We start from the raw sequence: 18138 nt of genomic DNA on the forward strand, positions 1-18138 counted from the left end.
TTGAGAAAATGATGTTAACTAATCTGAACAACAACAAAGCATTTTTATTCTACAAGATAAATTAGTTCATGCATTGTCATCAAAAACCCAGTGATTGTCTTTTTGACCCTGCTCTGAGCCCAGAACACAATTGTATGGCTGTGTTTGTGTGATTGTGTGTCTCTGTCTGCTCTAACAAGCACTTAGAGGCTGTGGTAAACCCGACATGCACATACTGATTTGAGTGTAATTATGATGCAGCCCGTTGCAAAGGTAGATGTGAATGTGATTGAAATATGCAAAGCAAGAAAATGAGCGTGCAGCAGCACTAGACACTAAAGAACAAGAGACCACATCGCTTCAAAGCCTTATATAGAATATCATTATTTATTCATTGAGTAATTTATTCGGGGTTCTTATTTGGAGTTTTTGTTATTGTTGTGTCCCTACAGTGTTTGTCTGCAGCAATTATTTTTGATACTCACAGGAATTGGGAGACCCAGTAATGTATTGATCCTTTTATGTGCAGCCTGTTGTGTTGGTGTCTCTGTGTTGTAAATGAGACTGCCTCGTTTGCAGGCTCCCTCCTCTGTCGCTCTGCTTGGAACAAGAGCCTTTTATGAGTTTTGCTGATGATATGCTGAGAACTATGGTTTCAGCTCTGCAGAGCTATTGTCCCCATGGCTAGTTCTGGGGGAACTGCTGTAGCTGTCGGTGTCCAAAATCACTTGCATTCAGCCAGTTTGGACTGCCATTTAAGATGAACATGATCTTCATCGGATCTCTGTATAAGCACGTCTGAGCAGATTTTAAGTAGTATTCTCTACTACTGAGCTGACAAGCTTACAGGAATTCCAGTGCACAGTAGATAGTAGCAAACTGTTATTTGGGAGAATGTGATATGATTTGGATTGTATTGTAATGGGGTCATAGCAAGGGAGAACCCTCTATATGCAGTATGCTTCAGTCTACTATGGCCCTTCCTTTCTATTGTAGATGGGTGTGGTTGTGCCCAAACATGAGAAGGTAACCAAATGTAAAGAGAATGTATCTTGGCTTTTGTTGTGTTTTGTGCATGCAAATCAGGTAAAAGGGTAAAAAAAAATCTCATACAACTGATACAATAAACCTGAAGTCAGAAAACACCTTTGTTTTTTCTCACACTTTATATTAGTGAGGTAGTTAAATGCAGAAAACTGCTTAATGTCCTGAAATGGCATTGGAGGCATAAAGTACAAAGTAGCTTTCTTTTGTTATTTCACTTTCCAAAAAGTCACCTGAATTGTTAACAATACTGCTTTGTTTTGCTCTCTTAAAGTGGTCATTATTGATAATTGTGAAGAGCCTGACCCGGTCACTGTACTTTGACAGTTTCGGTTCCTGCAGATGTGAACCACATTGCACAAAACACTCCCGACAGCCGATCCAGTGTTTGTGTGCCTACCGAAAATTTGATTTGACATGCAGGAGGGGTTTTAATCTATTTGTAATGGGATTAAATAAGATGTCCATAAATGCTCAAGAGAAAAATCTGTCAGAATAGCTTAGAGAAATCCCCTCTGTCAGTTTTCAGTATTTTGTGTTGTGGACAAAGCATTTCTCAAAACCTTTATTTTATTCTTGAAACTCTTATACTGGAAACTGGTTCCAAACCACAATTAGTACAGTGCTATGTGGTATTCCAATAATGACATAGCCAGTGTTCGTGTGTGTGGATTGTATGGGTTTTATCTTTCCTTATCTGTGTGCTACCAATGCGTTAAATTAAAATGGCCCCTGAGTTGCTTTCACACAAAGCGGCTATAAATATTTCTGAGATAGCCAGAACAAAATAATGAGAATAAATAACAACCGATTGTTTCATTGAGCACTGACAGATTATATGATTCTTTACGCCTACAAAACTTTTGATGTACAGAGACGCTTTAGCCGCTTTTTACTTTTTTTTTTGCTGCAATTTGTGATAGATGCTCTGAAGAAGACAATGGTGCACTGCTAGAAGGATGTCTTTCACAGAACTTGAAGCATAACTGCAGCCAAAGAAGAATCTAACACCTAGGAGCAAGTCTCACTGTTGAGCTTAACAACAAAAGAAATAGTGCACAGCTTTCATGTGTTAATTAGGAGGCACATGATCACCTTCTCCATGATCTTTTCTGTGTGTACATATGTGTACAGTATCTGTGTCTATTTTCCATCTTTAGATTTTCAATAATTTGTTTTATCATGAAAATAGTAGTAAGTTTTGACCACACACAATCCATTTTACCTTTTGACTGATTATGTACAGCCAGTGGGTTTCACTGCATGGTTAAGAATTATTTTATTAATTGGACATTTTTAATGAGAGGGTCAGATTATGAAGTCATTCTTCACACAGTTGGATGGCAGCATAGAAAACATATTAACAGGAAGCTTTTCACTCCAGTCACAAATTCTCCATTAAAAGCAAAGAGCTTCTCTCATCTTTGGAGCCTGTGTTTAGTGCAGTGCATTATGGGAGGACATTTGCAGAACCTGTTGACCAGCTGCCCTCGCTCCAAGTGACTCCAACCATTCGACAGGCAGGCTCTCAGAATCTCTGCAGGCACGCTAATGTGCCTCAGCCTTTAGTGTTCATGTTCTTGGTGGATTCTCAGTGGACTGGTTGCAGAAATGGAACGGATTGCTCCTCAGGTGAGACCCACCCCCACCCCGCTCTCTTTCCAGCTCATGAAATCTCCTTTTTGTGATCGAATCAAAGTAAAACCCTACCCAGGAGAGAGGGATGTGTCACAGCAGTGAGCAGGACTGTAAGGGTTATCCTCATTACCTCTGTACAGGAGCAGTTTTCTCTCTGCACTTGTGTGTCATTTCTAAGAGCCACCTTAGTGCTCAGATTGCTACCATTGTGTTACTCATTTATTTGAAAGACATTTTCATTCAAGTCAAATCACATAGCTGATATTTTATGTTTTATCCATGTGTAGAGCTGGATATTTACTAGAGCTACTAAATGATCCACTATTTCTACAGCTACTTGTCTAACACTGTTGAATGCACTTTTTGTCAGCCACCCTGGATAACAGCATCTGCCAAATGATTGAATGTGATTATAAAGGAATTCAGGTGAAGCATCTTTCAGTGTATGCAGTGGTCTTGACCCCTACCTTAGAATAAAATTTGCAACTTTACAATGACAAATCAGATTAAGATTCTTAACCACTCCGTGACACTGCTAATTGCCCTACATGCTGTAGAACTTCATTTGTCAGCTTGCGCATGGAATTTAAAGTTCAGTCGGTTTTTGGTGTGAGTTCATTGTAGTTTTTTCCTGGTGACTGTTACCAGCTGCCCTGGCACATCTGAGGTCTCTGCTCTGACAAGCAGCGTAATTAAGGACCCCGAGAGGAATTCATAGTGAATCACCTCAAATTAGTGGCTGTTGCAAACCCATGGAAAGGCGAGGTGTGGTGACGCAGGACCAAAACACGCAGCCAGCATGGACCCTTTTGTGGCCACTTTTTTGTCATGTGCCACATATTAATGGGTCATGCAGTGAGGTCATACTGGTCATGCAGCGAGGGTTGTAGCATTAATCCTAGCTCAGAGACATATGAATACCACTGTGAATGAAACTTTGTTGTACCGAGTGCACATTTTGTACATCGCCTTTGGGCAAGAGGATTCTCGTCCGTCTTGTGCTAATTAAGTACTTACTCTGTCTGTCTTTGTCTCCCAGAAAAGCTGCCTTATATTTCCGGAGATGTTTCTGTCCTCCCAGTCTCATTAATATCAGCAGCAGGCTGTCTGTGCAAGGCTGATGTCTTCATCAGACCTCCTCTGGGTATTCACTGAGTATACATTATGAGATAAATATTTCCAAAGATATATTATCACCTTACGTTTGTTTTTTACACATTTAACAGAGATGTAGGGAGGAAATAAAATCCTGTGTGGAATAAGAACCAACAGAAAGCAGCCCAGTATTGTGATGCAAAGTCATTAAAACGGAAGCCTACAGCAACAGCTGAAACTGGAAGTATTTACAGTATGTGATAAACGGAATACAGTTACGTAGTTATAAGAGTACTTATAAAATGCAGATATACTGTTATAAAAGTGTTTCACACTTGGTTCTTCCGCTCAAAAAAAATCTTCTGTCTTTCCTATCTTGGCACTCAGCATGTAGTACAGACATGGATTAGAGTTATGGCACTATTATGAACTGGCAACCTTTGTAGTGGGCATACTTGTACTCCAGACTACCTTCTGTCAGAAACATTAACACAACCTCCAATTCTTTAAGTGGTGAACGTGTCATTCATTAGTTCTATACAGACACAGATAGGAACAAAGGACAAAGACATGTGCATCCAGTTTTCCTTTGTGGAAGATGCATGACTCATCTGAACTAAACCAAATATATGTAGTATTAACGTTTGAATTATTTAAATATTGATTTGATGGCCATGAGCAGTTTCAGTTCTGGAGGAGTAATGTCAAGTCATTTCACCTCTCTTTTTCTCCTGTCTAGTAAATCTTATGGGATTTAGCCTGGTAGGTCATACATATTTTAGATGAGGCAGGTCCTTGGGGCATATGAAGGAGCAAAATAAACTAACATTAAAAGAAAACCAAATGAAACTGGACAAGAAAGTGATGGCAAATGCACTTTAAAGCACATTTTTTGTTCAATTAAATGGTTCACTCACTCAATAGTTGTTGATTGCCAAAAAATGGAACAAATAGATTGATGAGGGGATTTCAAACACATATGCATGCAAATTTAACATATTTCATTGATATTTCATTCCCTCAGTAAAATGAAAAAAATATAAATGCATAACCTCTTCATGCTGCTCACCTAAGAATTCTGCTACTTGACTTTTTTCCCTGTGTTGCTTGCCTTGTGTTTCTCCTGTTATTTAAGTCCTATTCAAAAACTTAGTTCCTGCATATGACTAAGATGACCATTCTGCTCCTCTGTATTCACATTCTTCTTTTTTCAGTTTTTTTTTTCCCATGTGCTCCTACTGGCCTGCTGAGATCCATATTGGTAGACTGTCTCTTCCTTTTTTGTTTCTAAATTGGAAACATAGTGGCCAGCTTAATGACACAAAAATGCATCAACGGCTATCTTTGGTCATTTAGTAACAATACAGTCCAAAAATGACAACAATGCGGAAGTGTTGGAACAGTGTAGGAAGACAACATCTTCCTACACAGGGCAAAGTATCTGTGTGGTGAAAACTACAATCTCAGTGCTGTTCTGATTGTATTGATGTGAAGTGGTGAAAACAAATAATGATATTGTGTAATGAAACTGTGGCATGCCAAAATATGGCTGTTTGTGTGTACAGGAGATTTTCTGTGTGTGTGTGTGTGTGTGTGTGTGTGTGAGCGAGAGAGAGAGAGAGAGAGAGAGAGAGAAGCAGTGTCTTTATGTAGACCTGGTTGACCCATATGCATGGCGCTGAAACTGATCACTATTAGGGAAGGAGGGATCACCCCCTCGGCATTCAGTTTCAGTGGGAGGGATTAATGCTACCAGTTAGTAACAGTTAAAGAATAAAGCATGGGTTGGTAGGTCAGTGGATTTGTGGGGTTGGGTTGTTTACATTCCCCACTGAAGTTCTATGTATGCAATTGGCAAATGCTGACTTGTAGACATTTTAACCAGATGTGCATTCACTTAGCATCTTTTATAGACTTATTTCCCACTTGTGTGTTTGTTTGCATTTCATTTTATGAAATGTCATAGAGGAGGATTAAGAATCCGCTAAGCTCAACCCATTAGTGTTGCTGTTGCAGTCCAACAAATCTCACTTAACTGGTTTTAATTGAATCCCAATTGGGTCTGTGCCTAGTGAGGAAACGGTAGGCAGTAGAGGCGTGTACAGCAAGGACGAACACTCATTAAGGAGACAGTAAATTTTCTTTGCTTCTCTGCATCTATAAATAAACACACCATCAGAGATCTTCTCACTTTGGAGTCCATTTTATGCATTGACGTCACCTCCCGCAATTTTGCATTTGTGTAAGTGTGAACATAGTTAAATACAAGCAGTTTGTCTCCCGTTGTTACTGTACTGAGTGCCTACCTTCCGCAGAGCGTCACCTTCAGCCACTCTGCAGGCCTTGGTCCAGTCTCATATCAGACTGTGTTCAGAGCTTCCCCAGGGTGTGTTCACTGGGGGGTCAGCACCAGCTTCAGACCTATTCAAATCTTGGCACACCCTTACAGGGGCTGTGGCGGAGATGGAGGGCAGAGATGGGTTTGGCATTAAGCCCTTTCTAGTGAGGCTTATTGATTGTCACTGATGACAAATGCAGTAAGCTCTGACTGGGGTACCCCAGAAATCTCATTCTAAGACATGAGGCATGGCTGATCTGGTCTGCGTGGGGAATACGTTGTGGCATAAAGAGCTTTCATACAGTACAGTCCATTCTGCGAAAGGCCGCTGAGTTTGACTCTGATTCAGACTCCCCCACATCGACCCAGACTCCAGCTGTGGGCAGATTCCCTAATCACACATCAAACTTGGAGCTCAGGGTTTTCTTTAATCAATTATTGATGTAAGAAATAAACCTTTTTTTAAAGAATGCCACTGAAAACCACTTTGTGCTTTGCGAATAACAGATTGGTCAAAGTCAGAAGCGGCCTATGTGTCCATTGATGCCAAAATTTCTGTATTTTTGGAGGAGTTGGGGTGTGATTGAAACTTCTGCACACCTCTCCTGCAATGGCAACAACAGAAAACAAGAGATCTGCCTCCATTCTTTTGATTTCACAAAGCAGGAAGTGCACAGGTGGGATGAAACCTGTTTTTTGTTTGCACGCACACGCATCTACACTTCTGTGATTTTGATGAGTGAAAACAATTTTATCCAGTAATTATTCCAATGGCATTGGCCATTTCATTACTATTCTTTTCTGAAGCTGCATCTTCATTATGATCCCGCTGGCTGTGGCACTTGTAATTTTCCATTGCCTTCATCACAATCCTTGTAATCTTCCCCCTCTTTTCCCCAATGCATTGACTTATCCTCTACTGTTTTTCCCATCTCCCTCTGCCTATTAATCTTTACAGCCAAGCAATAAGTGCATTTTTTGACTACCTCTTTGTTTCAAAGCTTTGTTTTCCCTCTTTCATAAGGCCCAGGGGTTGTCAGACTCCTGTTTCAGTGGGGGATGCTGATCCGACCCATCGCTTAATTAAGCCACTTCATTAGATTGCATTGCGCCATACCAGAAACGGAGACACTAAACCAATTTAGGAGAGGTAGCAACAGACGGCAATTAATTGCAAACTAGTGATGCCTAATGCTTTCAGCTGTAAGGCTGACATATCTCAAGCTACAAGCGGTTGTCTGGTGTTTTTTTTGTTTTGTTAAGGTATAACATTTTTCTCAAAAAAAAAAAAAAAAAATTCTCACTTTGGTTGAGCATGGCTCTTAGGCATGGGGGGGTGGCATTGATGGGGGGTGTCACTGAAGGGCTCCCATTGCTTTTCAACGGGTCCTGCTCCCTTTAATCCATGGGCGCTGAGTGTGTGAAAATCAAAGTCACTGGTCTTGAACCTATTGCAGACCTCTCACCTTTACCTGATTTGCATTTTGCAATTAATGTCTTTCAAAGAGGTTGCTCTAAGCCCAGGGGCTGACTCTATGTTATTCCCTCTAGCCCCCAAAAGTGCTGAACTGGTGACTTCCTTCTTCACCCAGGTTGACTGAATCGCAGGTTGTCTTTCATTGTGTCCGTGAGCATATCGATGTTCCTGTGCAGTGATCTTTGAGAATGAACAGGGAATGATCAATAGATCATTTTTGAAAACTCTTTGGATCCTGACTATTCTTCCATCTTCAACAGAGGATGTTCCAGTACAAAAAAGTCTATGCCTTCATACATCTATGTCTTGGATTATTTGCATTCAGCATTCAGCAATACAGCATTATATTTGCATTCAGCATTCAGCAATACAGCTGTCACTTTCCCATCTTTCAGGCAGTTTTGACCTTGGCGGATGTCACTGCAAACAAAAGCTATTGATTGGTGGCGTTGCAGATCCTGTTAATTAAATGTTTTTCTTTTTCAACCCAATGCCATAAAATGAATTCTCCACATATTTAAAAGGCCACAAAAGCCTTTGAGTCAATTGAATGCCATTTTGAACCTTAACTTTATAAGTACACCCTGAGAGCTTCAGTCTCCAATAGACTGCTGCTTAGTGTCAGCCAGCATGACCCTGACAGGAAAATGTAGTCTGTTTCATTTCCTACTGAGCTTCTCTGATTTCAGGAGTTATTATGATTCCCAGAGAAGACATGCTGTAACTAGAGGCATCCTAACAATGTGTACAAATTACAAAAACACAATCTGTTCTTTTTTTTTTTTTTGCTCAGAGGGGTCACAACGTGGGGCATGATGACGGCAGTGAACCTAATTGAAACATATTTTTAATCAATAGGTTTTGGTATAAGTGAGGTCTATCAGGAGGCTCTCAATTTCTCCATAGAGAAGTGACTTTAGATTGCATCTTCCCCCTCTCGTTTCTTCTTCAAAAAATCTTTCTTCACAAACCCTGTGCTGCACAGTTGTACTTAATTTGTTTTCCTTTAATACCAGATGTCTTTTGATTGCTGTGTCATTTCCCATCAGCAGAAATAAAATAAATCCTACCAAAGGAAAAAGACTTGTCAATTGACTTGACAATTGAGTACCCAACCTCCACTCATCCTGGTGAATGAGTACTTTTGCATCACCTTGACTACCTCTCTGAATGGTAAAAGATTTCTCATGAGACTGTGGGGTGATTAAACAATTCCAGCACCTAAGATGCAAAAGAGACCTCAGGGTCCCTCTGCACTGACAAATCAGCTAACATTTTAACCAGTTCTAGTTTGGGATTGGCAATTCTGTATACATATGCCTGAGCATTTTGAGTCAAGCTTAGAAGAAGAACTGGCATTTTCATTAAATATCCACTGAACCCACATCTGAGCAGAGTCATTGTAATGAAGGGCTCATAAGTGTTGTTAATAACCACAAGATATTGTGCTGTGATTGGCAGCACAACTACAGAGAGAATGGCACACTAATGAATCTCATCATTGAAGCAATACCACTTTGAAGCCTGTATTTTTAATGAATGTATACCAAAATACACATGACAGTTATATATGTCTGCTAACTATAAGCTTAACTACTAAAGACATGTTGCATAGAAGTAAATTTTTATAATGTATTCTGCCTGTAAATCTGGAGGATGCTGTCATCCTGTAACCAGGGTCTGTCTATGTATGTATAAAGACCCATATTTCTGAAGTAAATTTGTGAACTGGATATGTATATGTATATGTAGGTTAGAATAGCCTATATATATATATATATGTATATATATGTATATATATATATTTTATATATATATATATATATATATATATATATATATATATATATATATATATATATATATAAAAAGCATAAAGCTTTTTGTCATGTGAAGGCTATTCATTCTTCAAGGTCAGAAATGTACTGTCACTGTCAGGGGTGGAAAATTGTCAAGTTTGATTTACATGTAAATTCTGTGTTTCTGATAGATGGATGTAGCCCTAAGAAATACATTCACCATAGCATTTGCCCACATCATAAAACATACGTATATATCTCTAACAAAAATGTATTCACAAACATGCCAAGTTATTTATAGGATTAGTCATATATTCTCCATATGTCAGTGTGTACACATTAGCAAAAATAGATCTACCTCTCAATATATCAATAACAGTATGTTTCTAACTTGCAACAAATTTGCCCACATTACCACACATGCGTGCACTATTCTATACAGATGCTATGTAGTGTTTCCACTACTCTTTCAAATAACTTGGCCCTGTGGTTTACCATTTTACCATATGTGATTTGTGCCTGTAATGATTCCCTACTATGTTTCTTATGCCCCAGATGGTGAACCTGATTAGACTGTGTGGGGTCAGACTGGCTCAGGTATTGCTCCAGTGAGGATTCATGCTAACCATGGGTGTCCTCAGTGAAGGAGAAGTTTCCCTATCGATCAGTGTGGCTGATCATTGTCATTGATCAGTGCTGTGAGTGATGGTAGGTCCGTGTGCTCACAAAGGGCTATTAGTAATCCTTGTTTGTAGGGAAATCTATGTTGGTTTGTTCCTTAAAGTTCCTTAATCACCTGAGCCCTGTGGCCCAACTTCCCCTTGTGCTTGCCCTATGGTTCAGGAAGCCTCTGTCTTGTCCATAGATCAGACAAAAAACAGGTGTCAAAGGGAGTCCTTCTACTCAAATCACCACGTGACTGACAAGACTGGGGAGAAGGGAACATCTTTTTAGTATTATTTGCGCAGAAACACAAGGGCACTATAGATGACGGACCACACCGGATCTTTATTTTTTGACTGGTGAGCCGGCCCTTTGTAACCAACTTGTTTTCCTCTCCCGCCCTTGGACTGGCGGAGTTGCCCGGCAGCCAGGACGCACGCAGGGACTCCTTTGTGCGCCTTTCACCGCTGCCTTAATGGGCCATTTCAAAGAGGAGCAAGGACATCGCATGAAAGGGAGCAAATTAATCCACCAAGTCATTCATTTCCTGATCTCCCGCGAAGGGCAGCCGGTCAGCCTCTCGCCCACTGCAGCCATCGTCTCACTGGATCATTTCGTTTTGATGTGGGACTTCTGACGTGCTTGCTGCCTCCCAGAGTAATCTTGAGGCTCAGAGTAATCTTTGCACCTACACATGCCCTATACATTCTGTTTGAAAGTTTTTTTTTCCCCAATTGTGTCCATGTTTGATCAATCAGCGTATGCATTTTTACATATTTATAGCACAAAAGTTCAAGGATATGTCATTGCATCTCAGTTGGCAGTAATGCAATAGTATGGTATGAATTCTGAAGGATACTCCACTATGGGTTTGAATTTTGATAGATAGAAAAATGTATTTCTTTTAGCAGCTCAGTGTGAATTTTCAGGCTATTTTCAGGGCATTTTACAAGATATATGTGTTGGCCTTTAAATGGTGCAGATGTTATAAGTGAGTACTGATACAGCGTACAGTATGAGCATAAATTACATTGTTGATGGGATTATTATGTTTGTTGTTCTTTCATAAAATTAAAAAAAACTCCACACAAATTTCTGTGCATTAAAATATGATTCTTTGGAATAATTATGACACATGTTATTTACTGCAGCTTTTCAAGATGATTGACCATTTGAGATAATGCTACAGGATTACAAGTATAAATGAAATGAGTAATGATCCTCTTTCTGTGAATTTTCAAGCTTTACTGCTGTAGTGCAGCACAGAGCACAGCTTCTGTATAGGCTTTTGTCTGCTTTGTATTTCAATTTTGGACTTAAGAATGAATTTGTTGGTTAATTTGTTTACGTGTGTTAAAATTTTAAAAAGAAAGCTAGTTATTATTTGACCTATTATTATAGCTATTATTTGCTTTGTTTCTTTTTTTTTCTTAACAAAAGCACATTTTACCTGCAACCAGGAATTCCAATGTACACTACACGTGAGAAACCGTCATAGCTGGTGAAATGATTACACTATAATATTGGGTATGGAATAAGCTTATGTTGAGTAAATGAAAGGTTTCAACCTTCAGCCGAACAGCTCTGGATGAATCCTTCTTTGTATCAACCAGTATCAGCCTGGCGCAGGAGATGTTAGCGCATGCATCCCCTTCCTTTGCGCCTGCAAGTTCCTGAGGCTCCACTCTATAATAAGGACAGGACAGGGGGGGGTCTTCATTTACTCTGTTTTATTCGTCCCATAGCTCACCAACCACACAGCATCCTTCAGCCTGTCAGGCATGATCGTTTGAGCTCCGGATGGACCATGGAATGGCCTGTCAAGGCTGCCTTTAATGTATGTGTACTTATCTATTGCGTGGCTTTAATGAGAGGCATCCTGAGGCCTGAATCATTTTTCTCCTCCCCTTTGGCACATCTCTGTGCACCGCGGTACAAGGCTGCATCCTTGTGAACCCTGTGCATGCATACCTCTGAGCTACCTTCCAATCTGATTGTCTTGCACTTTTTCATCAGTTAAATATCCCCGAACAACTGTCTGTCAGATAAGTTTGTCTTCAGTGTTAAACTAAACTGTATACATCCCCATTGGGGACAGCTGTTTGGTTGTTTTTTTGTTGTTGCTCTTTTTTTTTCAACAGTTGCAGGGGTTAATGTGGTGGTTCATTTTTTTTTATCCTGGTCCACTATCTCTTTCCACCCATTACCTTATTCATGAGGATTCATTGGGTGCCGTACCTTATTCTTCCCTATTTGGGGACTGGAAGCTATTCCTAATCTCTTTATGGAGTGGAATGCTTGACCAGTGGAACCCGCAAGCTTATCGTATCAGAGCAGGCTCCGTGTCTGGAGATGGACCACGCAGTGATGTAATATGCCGCTTTACACGTTTATTTAAGAAACGGCAATCTGGCTACCCACGGTAGCCTTTTTCTTTTTTTGCTGTAGCAAGACACTCTCTCCCATGTGTGCCCACATAAATCCTTTGCTGGAGCGAATTGGGCAAAGCCAAAAAGAGTCCAGGTGATGCATCACAGACTTCGCCTCTCATTTGGGCAGCTCTCTCCCATATGCCTTAAAGTGTCACTGCCTGATGTAGCTGCCACTGCATAGCCGGTGTTGTATGACTCTACATTACGGTTGCAATTCTAACTCCCTAGCATAAATGCCACCATAGATTTGGACGATGGAGGAAACCAGGATATATGAAACGCTCCCCTGAATATCAATCTGGATGAGTAACACTCCTTTCAACATGGAAGCTTCAAAGCATGGAAATGAAGTGAATTTTTATCCAGCCTAATTCCCCAAAGGTCATTTCTCATTATTTGTGTTGAAAAATGAACAGGAAGAGGGAGCTTTGGGGTCCGGGTCTCACCTTATTCATTCATTACAGTCCTAAGAGAGAAACAGCCATAGGCCAAAAGGGTTGATCTCACTGTATCAGTATGCAGTGGATGTGTGCCTCAGAAAGTGGTTTGAACTTTGTCTCCTGGTATTGGTATTATAGCCATCTAAATAACTGTCAATGAATTCATTATATCACTCTTTCTCTTAATGCATGTTAGTGTCTTATCAGTGTTTCTTCTGTTCATTTTAAACATTGTTCATGACAAATAATGTTATTTATTGGTATAGAACATTGATCTTATTCCATCCAGTAGCCCTGTCCTGTTTTAAAAGTTTGATTATGATGCAGTGCACTTGAAAGAAACTCATTCAGGGAGATTACCTATCCCTATGATTATACTTTTGCAGGAATATCACAGATACTTCCATACCTTGATGTGCAGATTGTCTGAAATTTTAGATGTCACAATCCTTCCTCCTGACAAATTATTTGTGTAGTTTATGGTGGGGGTTATGCCTTGGGATAAAATTTGGATATCCTTCGTTCTCTGGCTAGCCACATGACACAAACAAGAAAAATAGAGTGCAGTTGTTTCCTCTACTTTCCTTCTGCAACACAGTAGTTGGTGTCTACCTAACAGGCCAATTTTGTTTTCTCCTATCTCTTCATACAACTCAGTGCTAATCTCTGCCTTGAGGAGCAAAGGTCACTTGCTTATCTAAAACTGTGAATGCAGGGCTAAGGGCCATTCTGACAGATACTTTCACAGCATCAGTGAGCAGCAGCCTTTGACATATGCACATAAGAGGCCAAAGGCCAGGTACATGTAGGATCAACTCTTCTTTTTCCATTGGAAAAACTGATCCTGGCATATTATGTTGGCAAGCCACCTGGACATATATTGGAAAAAACACAGGGGGGAGGGGCTGTTAGCTGTTTAATGATTATTTTGGATTGGTGCCAAAAAAGAGAATGAATTATTTAAATTGTTCATCCACTAGCTAATGCAATTTATCAGTGGGTTTGCCAGATAGTTCGCTATTGTAGATAGATAGCATTACTGCTTGCATTAAGACTAGGTAGTTAGTAGATATCTAATGTATTTCACCAAATTATTGAGAAAAAAATGATAGGGGAAATATTTAAAAAGTGTTTGTAGATTGGCCACTGGACCACATACCATAGTTCACTTACTAGCTGCACAACAGTATACTGATTAATAGTGATAGCGATAAAGAGAAATGAATACACCCCAAGTAATTATTGAAATAAACATAAAAATGAGAAATATTGTGCACAAAGCCAAATAAATTGGCAGGGCTGTTGTTGCTGAAATGGTACTCATCTTCTCAGTTTTGCTTGTTTCTTCTTAACCTAGCAGTGAGTGCTGCTAGTCTCTGACTGAGTGTCTCCGTATTTCTCAGGCAGAATCAGCCTTGTCATTGTACAAGGGTCACCTCCCTTCTTGTGATTCTTACCAGCCTCCTAATTTGGCCTTTTGCGTGGAATGTATCTCTTCTCTTCTAACCATAATGCACCATAACACTTAGGTTTGCAGGTTAGCTTTAGTTTCCGTAGCAACATGCCCTGACACGGGCAGAGGTGAGGGGGCTGGAGTACCTCAGGGGGACGCCTGCATTCCTGCAGATTCCTTTTCAGGCAGGTGCTCCAGGCTTTGCTGGTCCTTTCAAGGATAAGCTCATCTAAAATTGACAATACTCTCTACCTCTCTCCCTTTCTGTTTACTCATACAGGGGTATGGAGGTGAGCTTTTCTGTCATGCCTTTTTTGGTCAAAGTCCAGGAGATGACTGCATACTTGAGCTGCCCAGTAACATATTTCTGGTTTTAACACAAAAGCAAAGCCTACCTCTTACCCTCTCACCATCAAAGGCCTGAATGGTATCTGTTCAGATACGTTCTGTGTCATACAAATGTATCAAACTCATTTCAGTTCCTTCTGCTTTTAATCCCTGCTGATTATTGCTAATTACTCACTCTGCCAGTTTGATATTTGGACACATAATTAAAAGAAAACAGATGATTCTGTAAGAGCTGCTGACCTTTACATAGAAGCATGCTTTGAGGCTTACTTTGGGTTTTGACATGGTTTGGATTTATTTCATTCCATTTTCCATTCTTGTACAGTGTACGTAAAACAACACTACCTTGGGAATCATGTATCAAAATAAATTAATGCTGAATTTGTGAGTAGAAACCAAATTTAGAATTTTCATACACAAACATAATTATTCATCAAATGCACGTAAGACCCACATACACATACTCAACATTATTCTGTTAGTGTACACATGTCCATGAGCTTTTGAACTCCAGCTCGAAAAGTCTTAGTCCTATAGTGTGTGATGATGACATGATATTAATTGTAATGTACAAATTATTCTTACCAAAAATATTGCTAGAATATTGGCAGTGAAAGAAAAGGAATGTCTGTGTCTGAGATGAAAATAACAGTGTCTAAGGTATCAACAACAATGTGTCATATTTTTTTGCAGTGGCTTGACAAGTAAGATTTAGTGTGTATACTTGTTTGGCAGAACATTACATGTGCTTTTACTTTGGCATCATCAGAATGCCAGGGACACCAACAAATGGTTTGATCTCCAGCTGGATGCCAGAAACCCAACTTGGCTCACCAAAGTGAAAGAGAAGGTGAACTGGGCCATCAGTTATACCAGAGCAAAGACTGATATGCCACTCCCTCAGAGGGACCCATCACTCAGCAACAGCAATAAATAGACTCATTAACAATTGAAGTACCACATACCCTACACATTGTTCACATACAGAGTTCTGTTTCGACAAGCCACACAGGTATGAAAATGACAGGTACAAATGGTTTAGAATGAAATTTGTGCTTATGTACAGCAGTTAAACGCAGCCCTTGCCTATGGTGTGCAGAGTCAGATTAATGATGCGACTACATCTGCTCTAAAGCCTGCAGCCTTAAAAGATCCTTTTCTGGTTGTCGAGGTTAACGTCCCAAAAGAAATGGTTCTTGACTGACCTTTACACTGGAATGGGAGTTTGATGCGATAATTGGTTTATTAACGTAATAACGTGGTCTCATTAATCTTTTTTCTTCCTTTAGTTAATGCTGGGGGCTCTGTTAGGTTAACCAGCCTGTCAGGGAAGTGAACGTGACTTTAAGACCCAAGGGAAAGATTAGCCAGATTGTGTTTGAAACCCTGCAGTTAACATCCTCGAGGGAGTCAGGTCATTCGCTGGCTTTTACCCAGTATGATGATGAGAGATAAATGATGTCAACTGGCTATGTGGAAGCTGGTGATGGGAATAGATGCGGAAAGTAGAACTTGAGAACTGGGTTTGGGACCAGAGGCTCATGGATCTACTACTGTAGCTAGCCCTCTATTTAAAATGATCATGTGTGTGGGCAGTGTGCACAATGCATGATATTTCATTTGTCCTAGGTAGATATCTACTTATCAAATAAATATGGTAATGCAATCTTTTATTAAAAAATACACAACCATATCAATATCAAAATGCTTTGATTTCAATACTAAAACACTTGGAGGATTGTGATACTTAACCATTTGTTTGGTACATAATGATGGATTGCATCAGCGTGAAATCCATCCTGCCCGGTGAGCTTCCTAGTAGTCAGAAGACTGCTGATCCACTCAATTGCTTTTAAGTCTTTTATGTGTTGTTGCAAAAAGAAAAAAAACTAATACATACCCATCAAACCTAATACGCATCTCCAATAGTCAGTACAAGGAGACAGGCATCAGTGGGTCAAGAGAAGCCCTTGAAACTTCCCATCCTTTGGCAAAAGGTCTAAAGATAGCCTGCCTTTGTCCTCACTAGATTACACATGTTTTCAGAGGACTGCCTTCAATGCTTTTGTTACATAGAAACTCCATTGATACACTTAAGGATGAGGATTGTCAGCTAAGGGCAGTGTAGCCTTGTAGTTAATTCCCCCATGAGGTGTTTGTTTACATGAGAATTATGGCATGCAGTATGAAACTCTATCAGTCCAAAGACCGTGTGGTGGTCATCCTACAACCACATGATCTGAGTGGAACTAGAGAAAGAGAAGCACAAAGGAAACCATCGTTCTCCCTGCCAGTCTTTAAAAAAACATGAAATCAGAGATCTTTCCACTGTTTAAATAAGGCTATGAAGAAAAGAAAAGCCAGATTAATGGAATGTACTGATGTGAGACAGTGGTGACGTTAGGGGTTGCTGAAAAAAGGTTGACTTGCAGACACAGCGCTCACAGAAAGGGTAAGGAAGGTTGCGCCTGCTTCAATTGCTGCAGACTGAAATGAGTTTACAACTTTCTATTCACTTCTACCCTGCTGCTCTACACCTTTGTACCCACGGGTGGGTCTTCTCTGTCTCCTGAAGGAGGAGATATATCACCACCAGATGCATTTCATTGGCACCTCCCTCTGTTAATGCAGGGGGTGTGAAATCAGGGACTGTGTGCCCCTGCACTCAGCTGGGACTCAAATTACCTGTTGAGGCCAACTGAGAATCACCGATCAGCAAGTGTGAATGATTATCTTACCACCCCTTCCTCAGTCTCTCCTCTAAACTTGAGTGTGAATATTCGTCCCCTGGCACTGTTCTCTGTCCAGAGAGGTTCTTTTTCTCTCTCCTTCTCCCCTCTCTCCCTTTCTCCCTTTCCTGTAAGCTGTTTTACAAGTGTAGCTCTCTATTGCCCTCCAATGGAAGAACAGGGTACTATTTTGGAAAGCCAGGTCAGACCACACCAAAACCAATGAGTGGGAAATGGGTTGGCGGACCCAGACTGAGCGCTCCATCTGTCCCTTCTTTTTCCTTCCAGCTGGGAGGTGAAGCGTTTCCTGTTGTCCAACCTACGCTGGTGGATGGAGGAGTACCGCTTTGATGGCTTTAGATTTGATGGCATCACATCCATGCTCTACCACCACCATGGCATTGGTAAATCCATCTTTGTGACTGATCTGGAATCAGTGTAGCATGCTTTGTGGCTTAAGGTTTTGTCTTCTGCTCCCCCTCATTAGCTCCCTGGAATGAACAGAGCTATCAATCTTTGCAGTAAATTGGCAATGATCATGATGGATGGAGGGCCTGTTTTTATTATTATTAGTAGTAACAGTAGTATGAATGATAATTTGCAGCTGCTGTTGTCTGGAGTATTTTACAAGGCTATCATGGCAAGATTCTCATTGTGTGTGTTGAAAGTGGACTGGTTACAGGCACATCAGCACAGAATAACA

General features: G+C 40.4%; 1 protein-coding gene across 2 annotated transcripts in view; it reads left to right on the forward strand.

Annotated features, from left to right (window-relative positions):
- LOC118775674 (1,4-alpha-glucan-branching enzyme-like) overlaps nt 1-18138 on the forward strand; it is a 129294-nt gene that overhangs the window by 49384 nt on the left and 61772 nt on the right. For both annotated transcript variants that reach the window (XM_036525697.1, XM_036525698.1), the window contains exon 8: nt 17724-17839. In XM_036525697.1, coding sequence (XP_036381590.1) covers nt 17724-17839 — 116 coding nt within the window. The remainder of the gene's footprint in view (nt 1-17723; nt 17840-18138) is intronic.

This window comes from Megalops cyprinoides, chromosome 3 (genome assembly GCF_013368585.1).
Source record: "Megalops cyprinoides isolate fMegCyp1 chromosome 3, fMegCyp1.pri, whole genome shotgun sequence".
In the NCBI taxonomy this organism is placed as follows: domain Eukaryota; kingdom Metazoa; phylum Chordata; class Actinopteri; order Elopiformes; family Megalopidae; genus Megalops; species Megalops cyprinoides.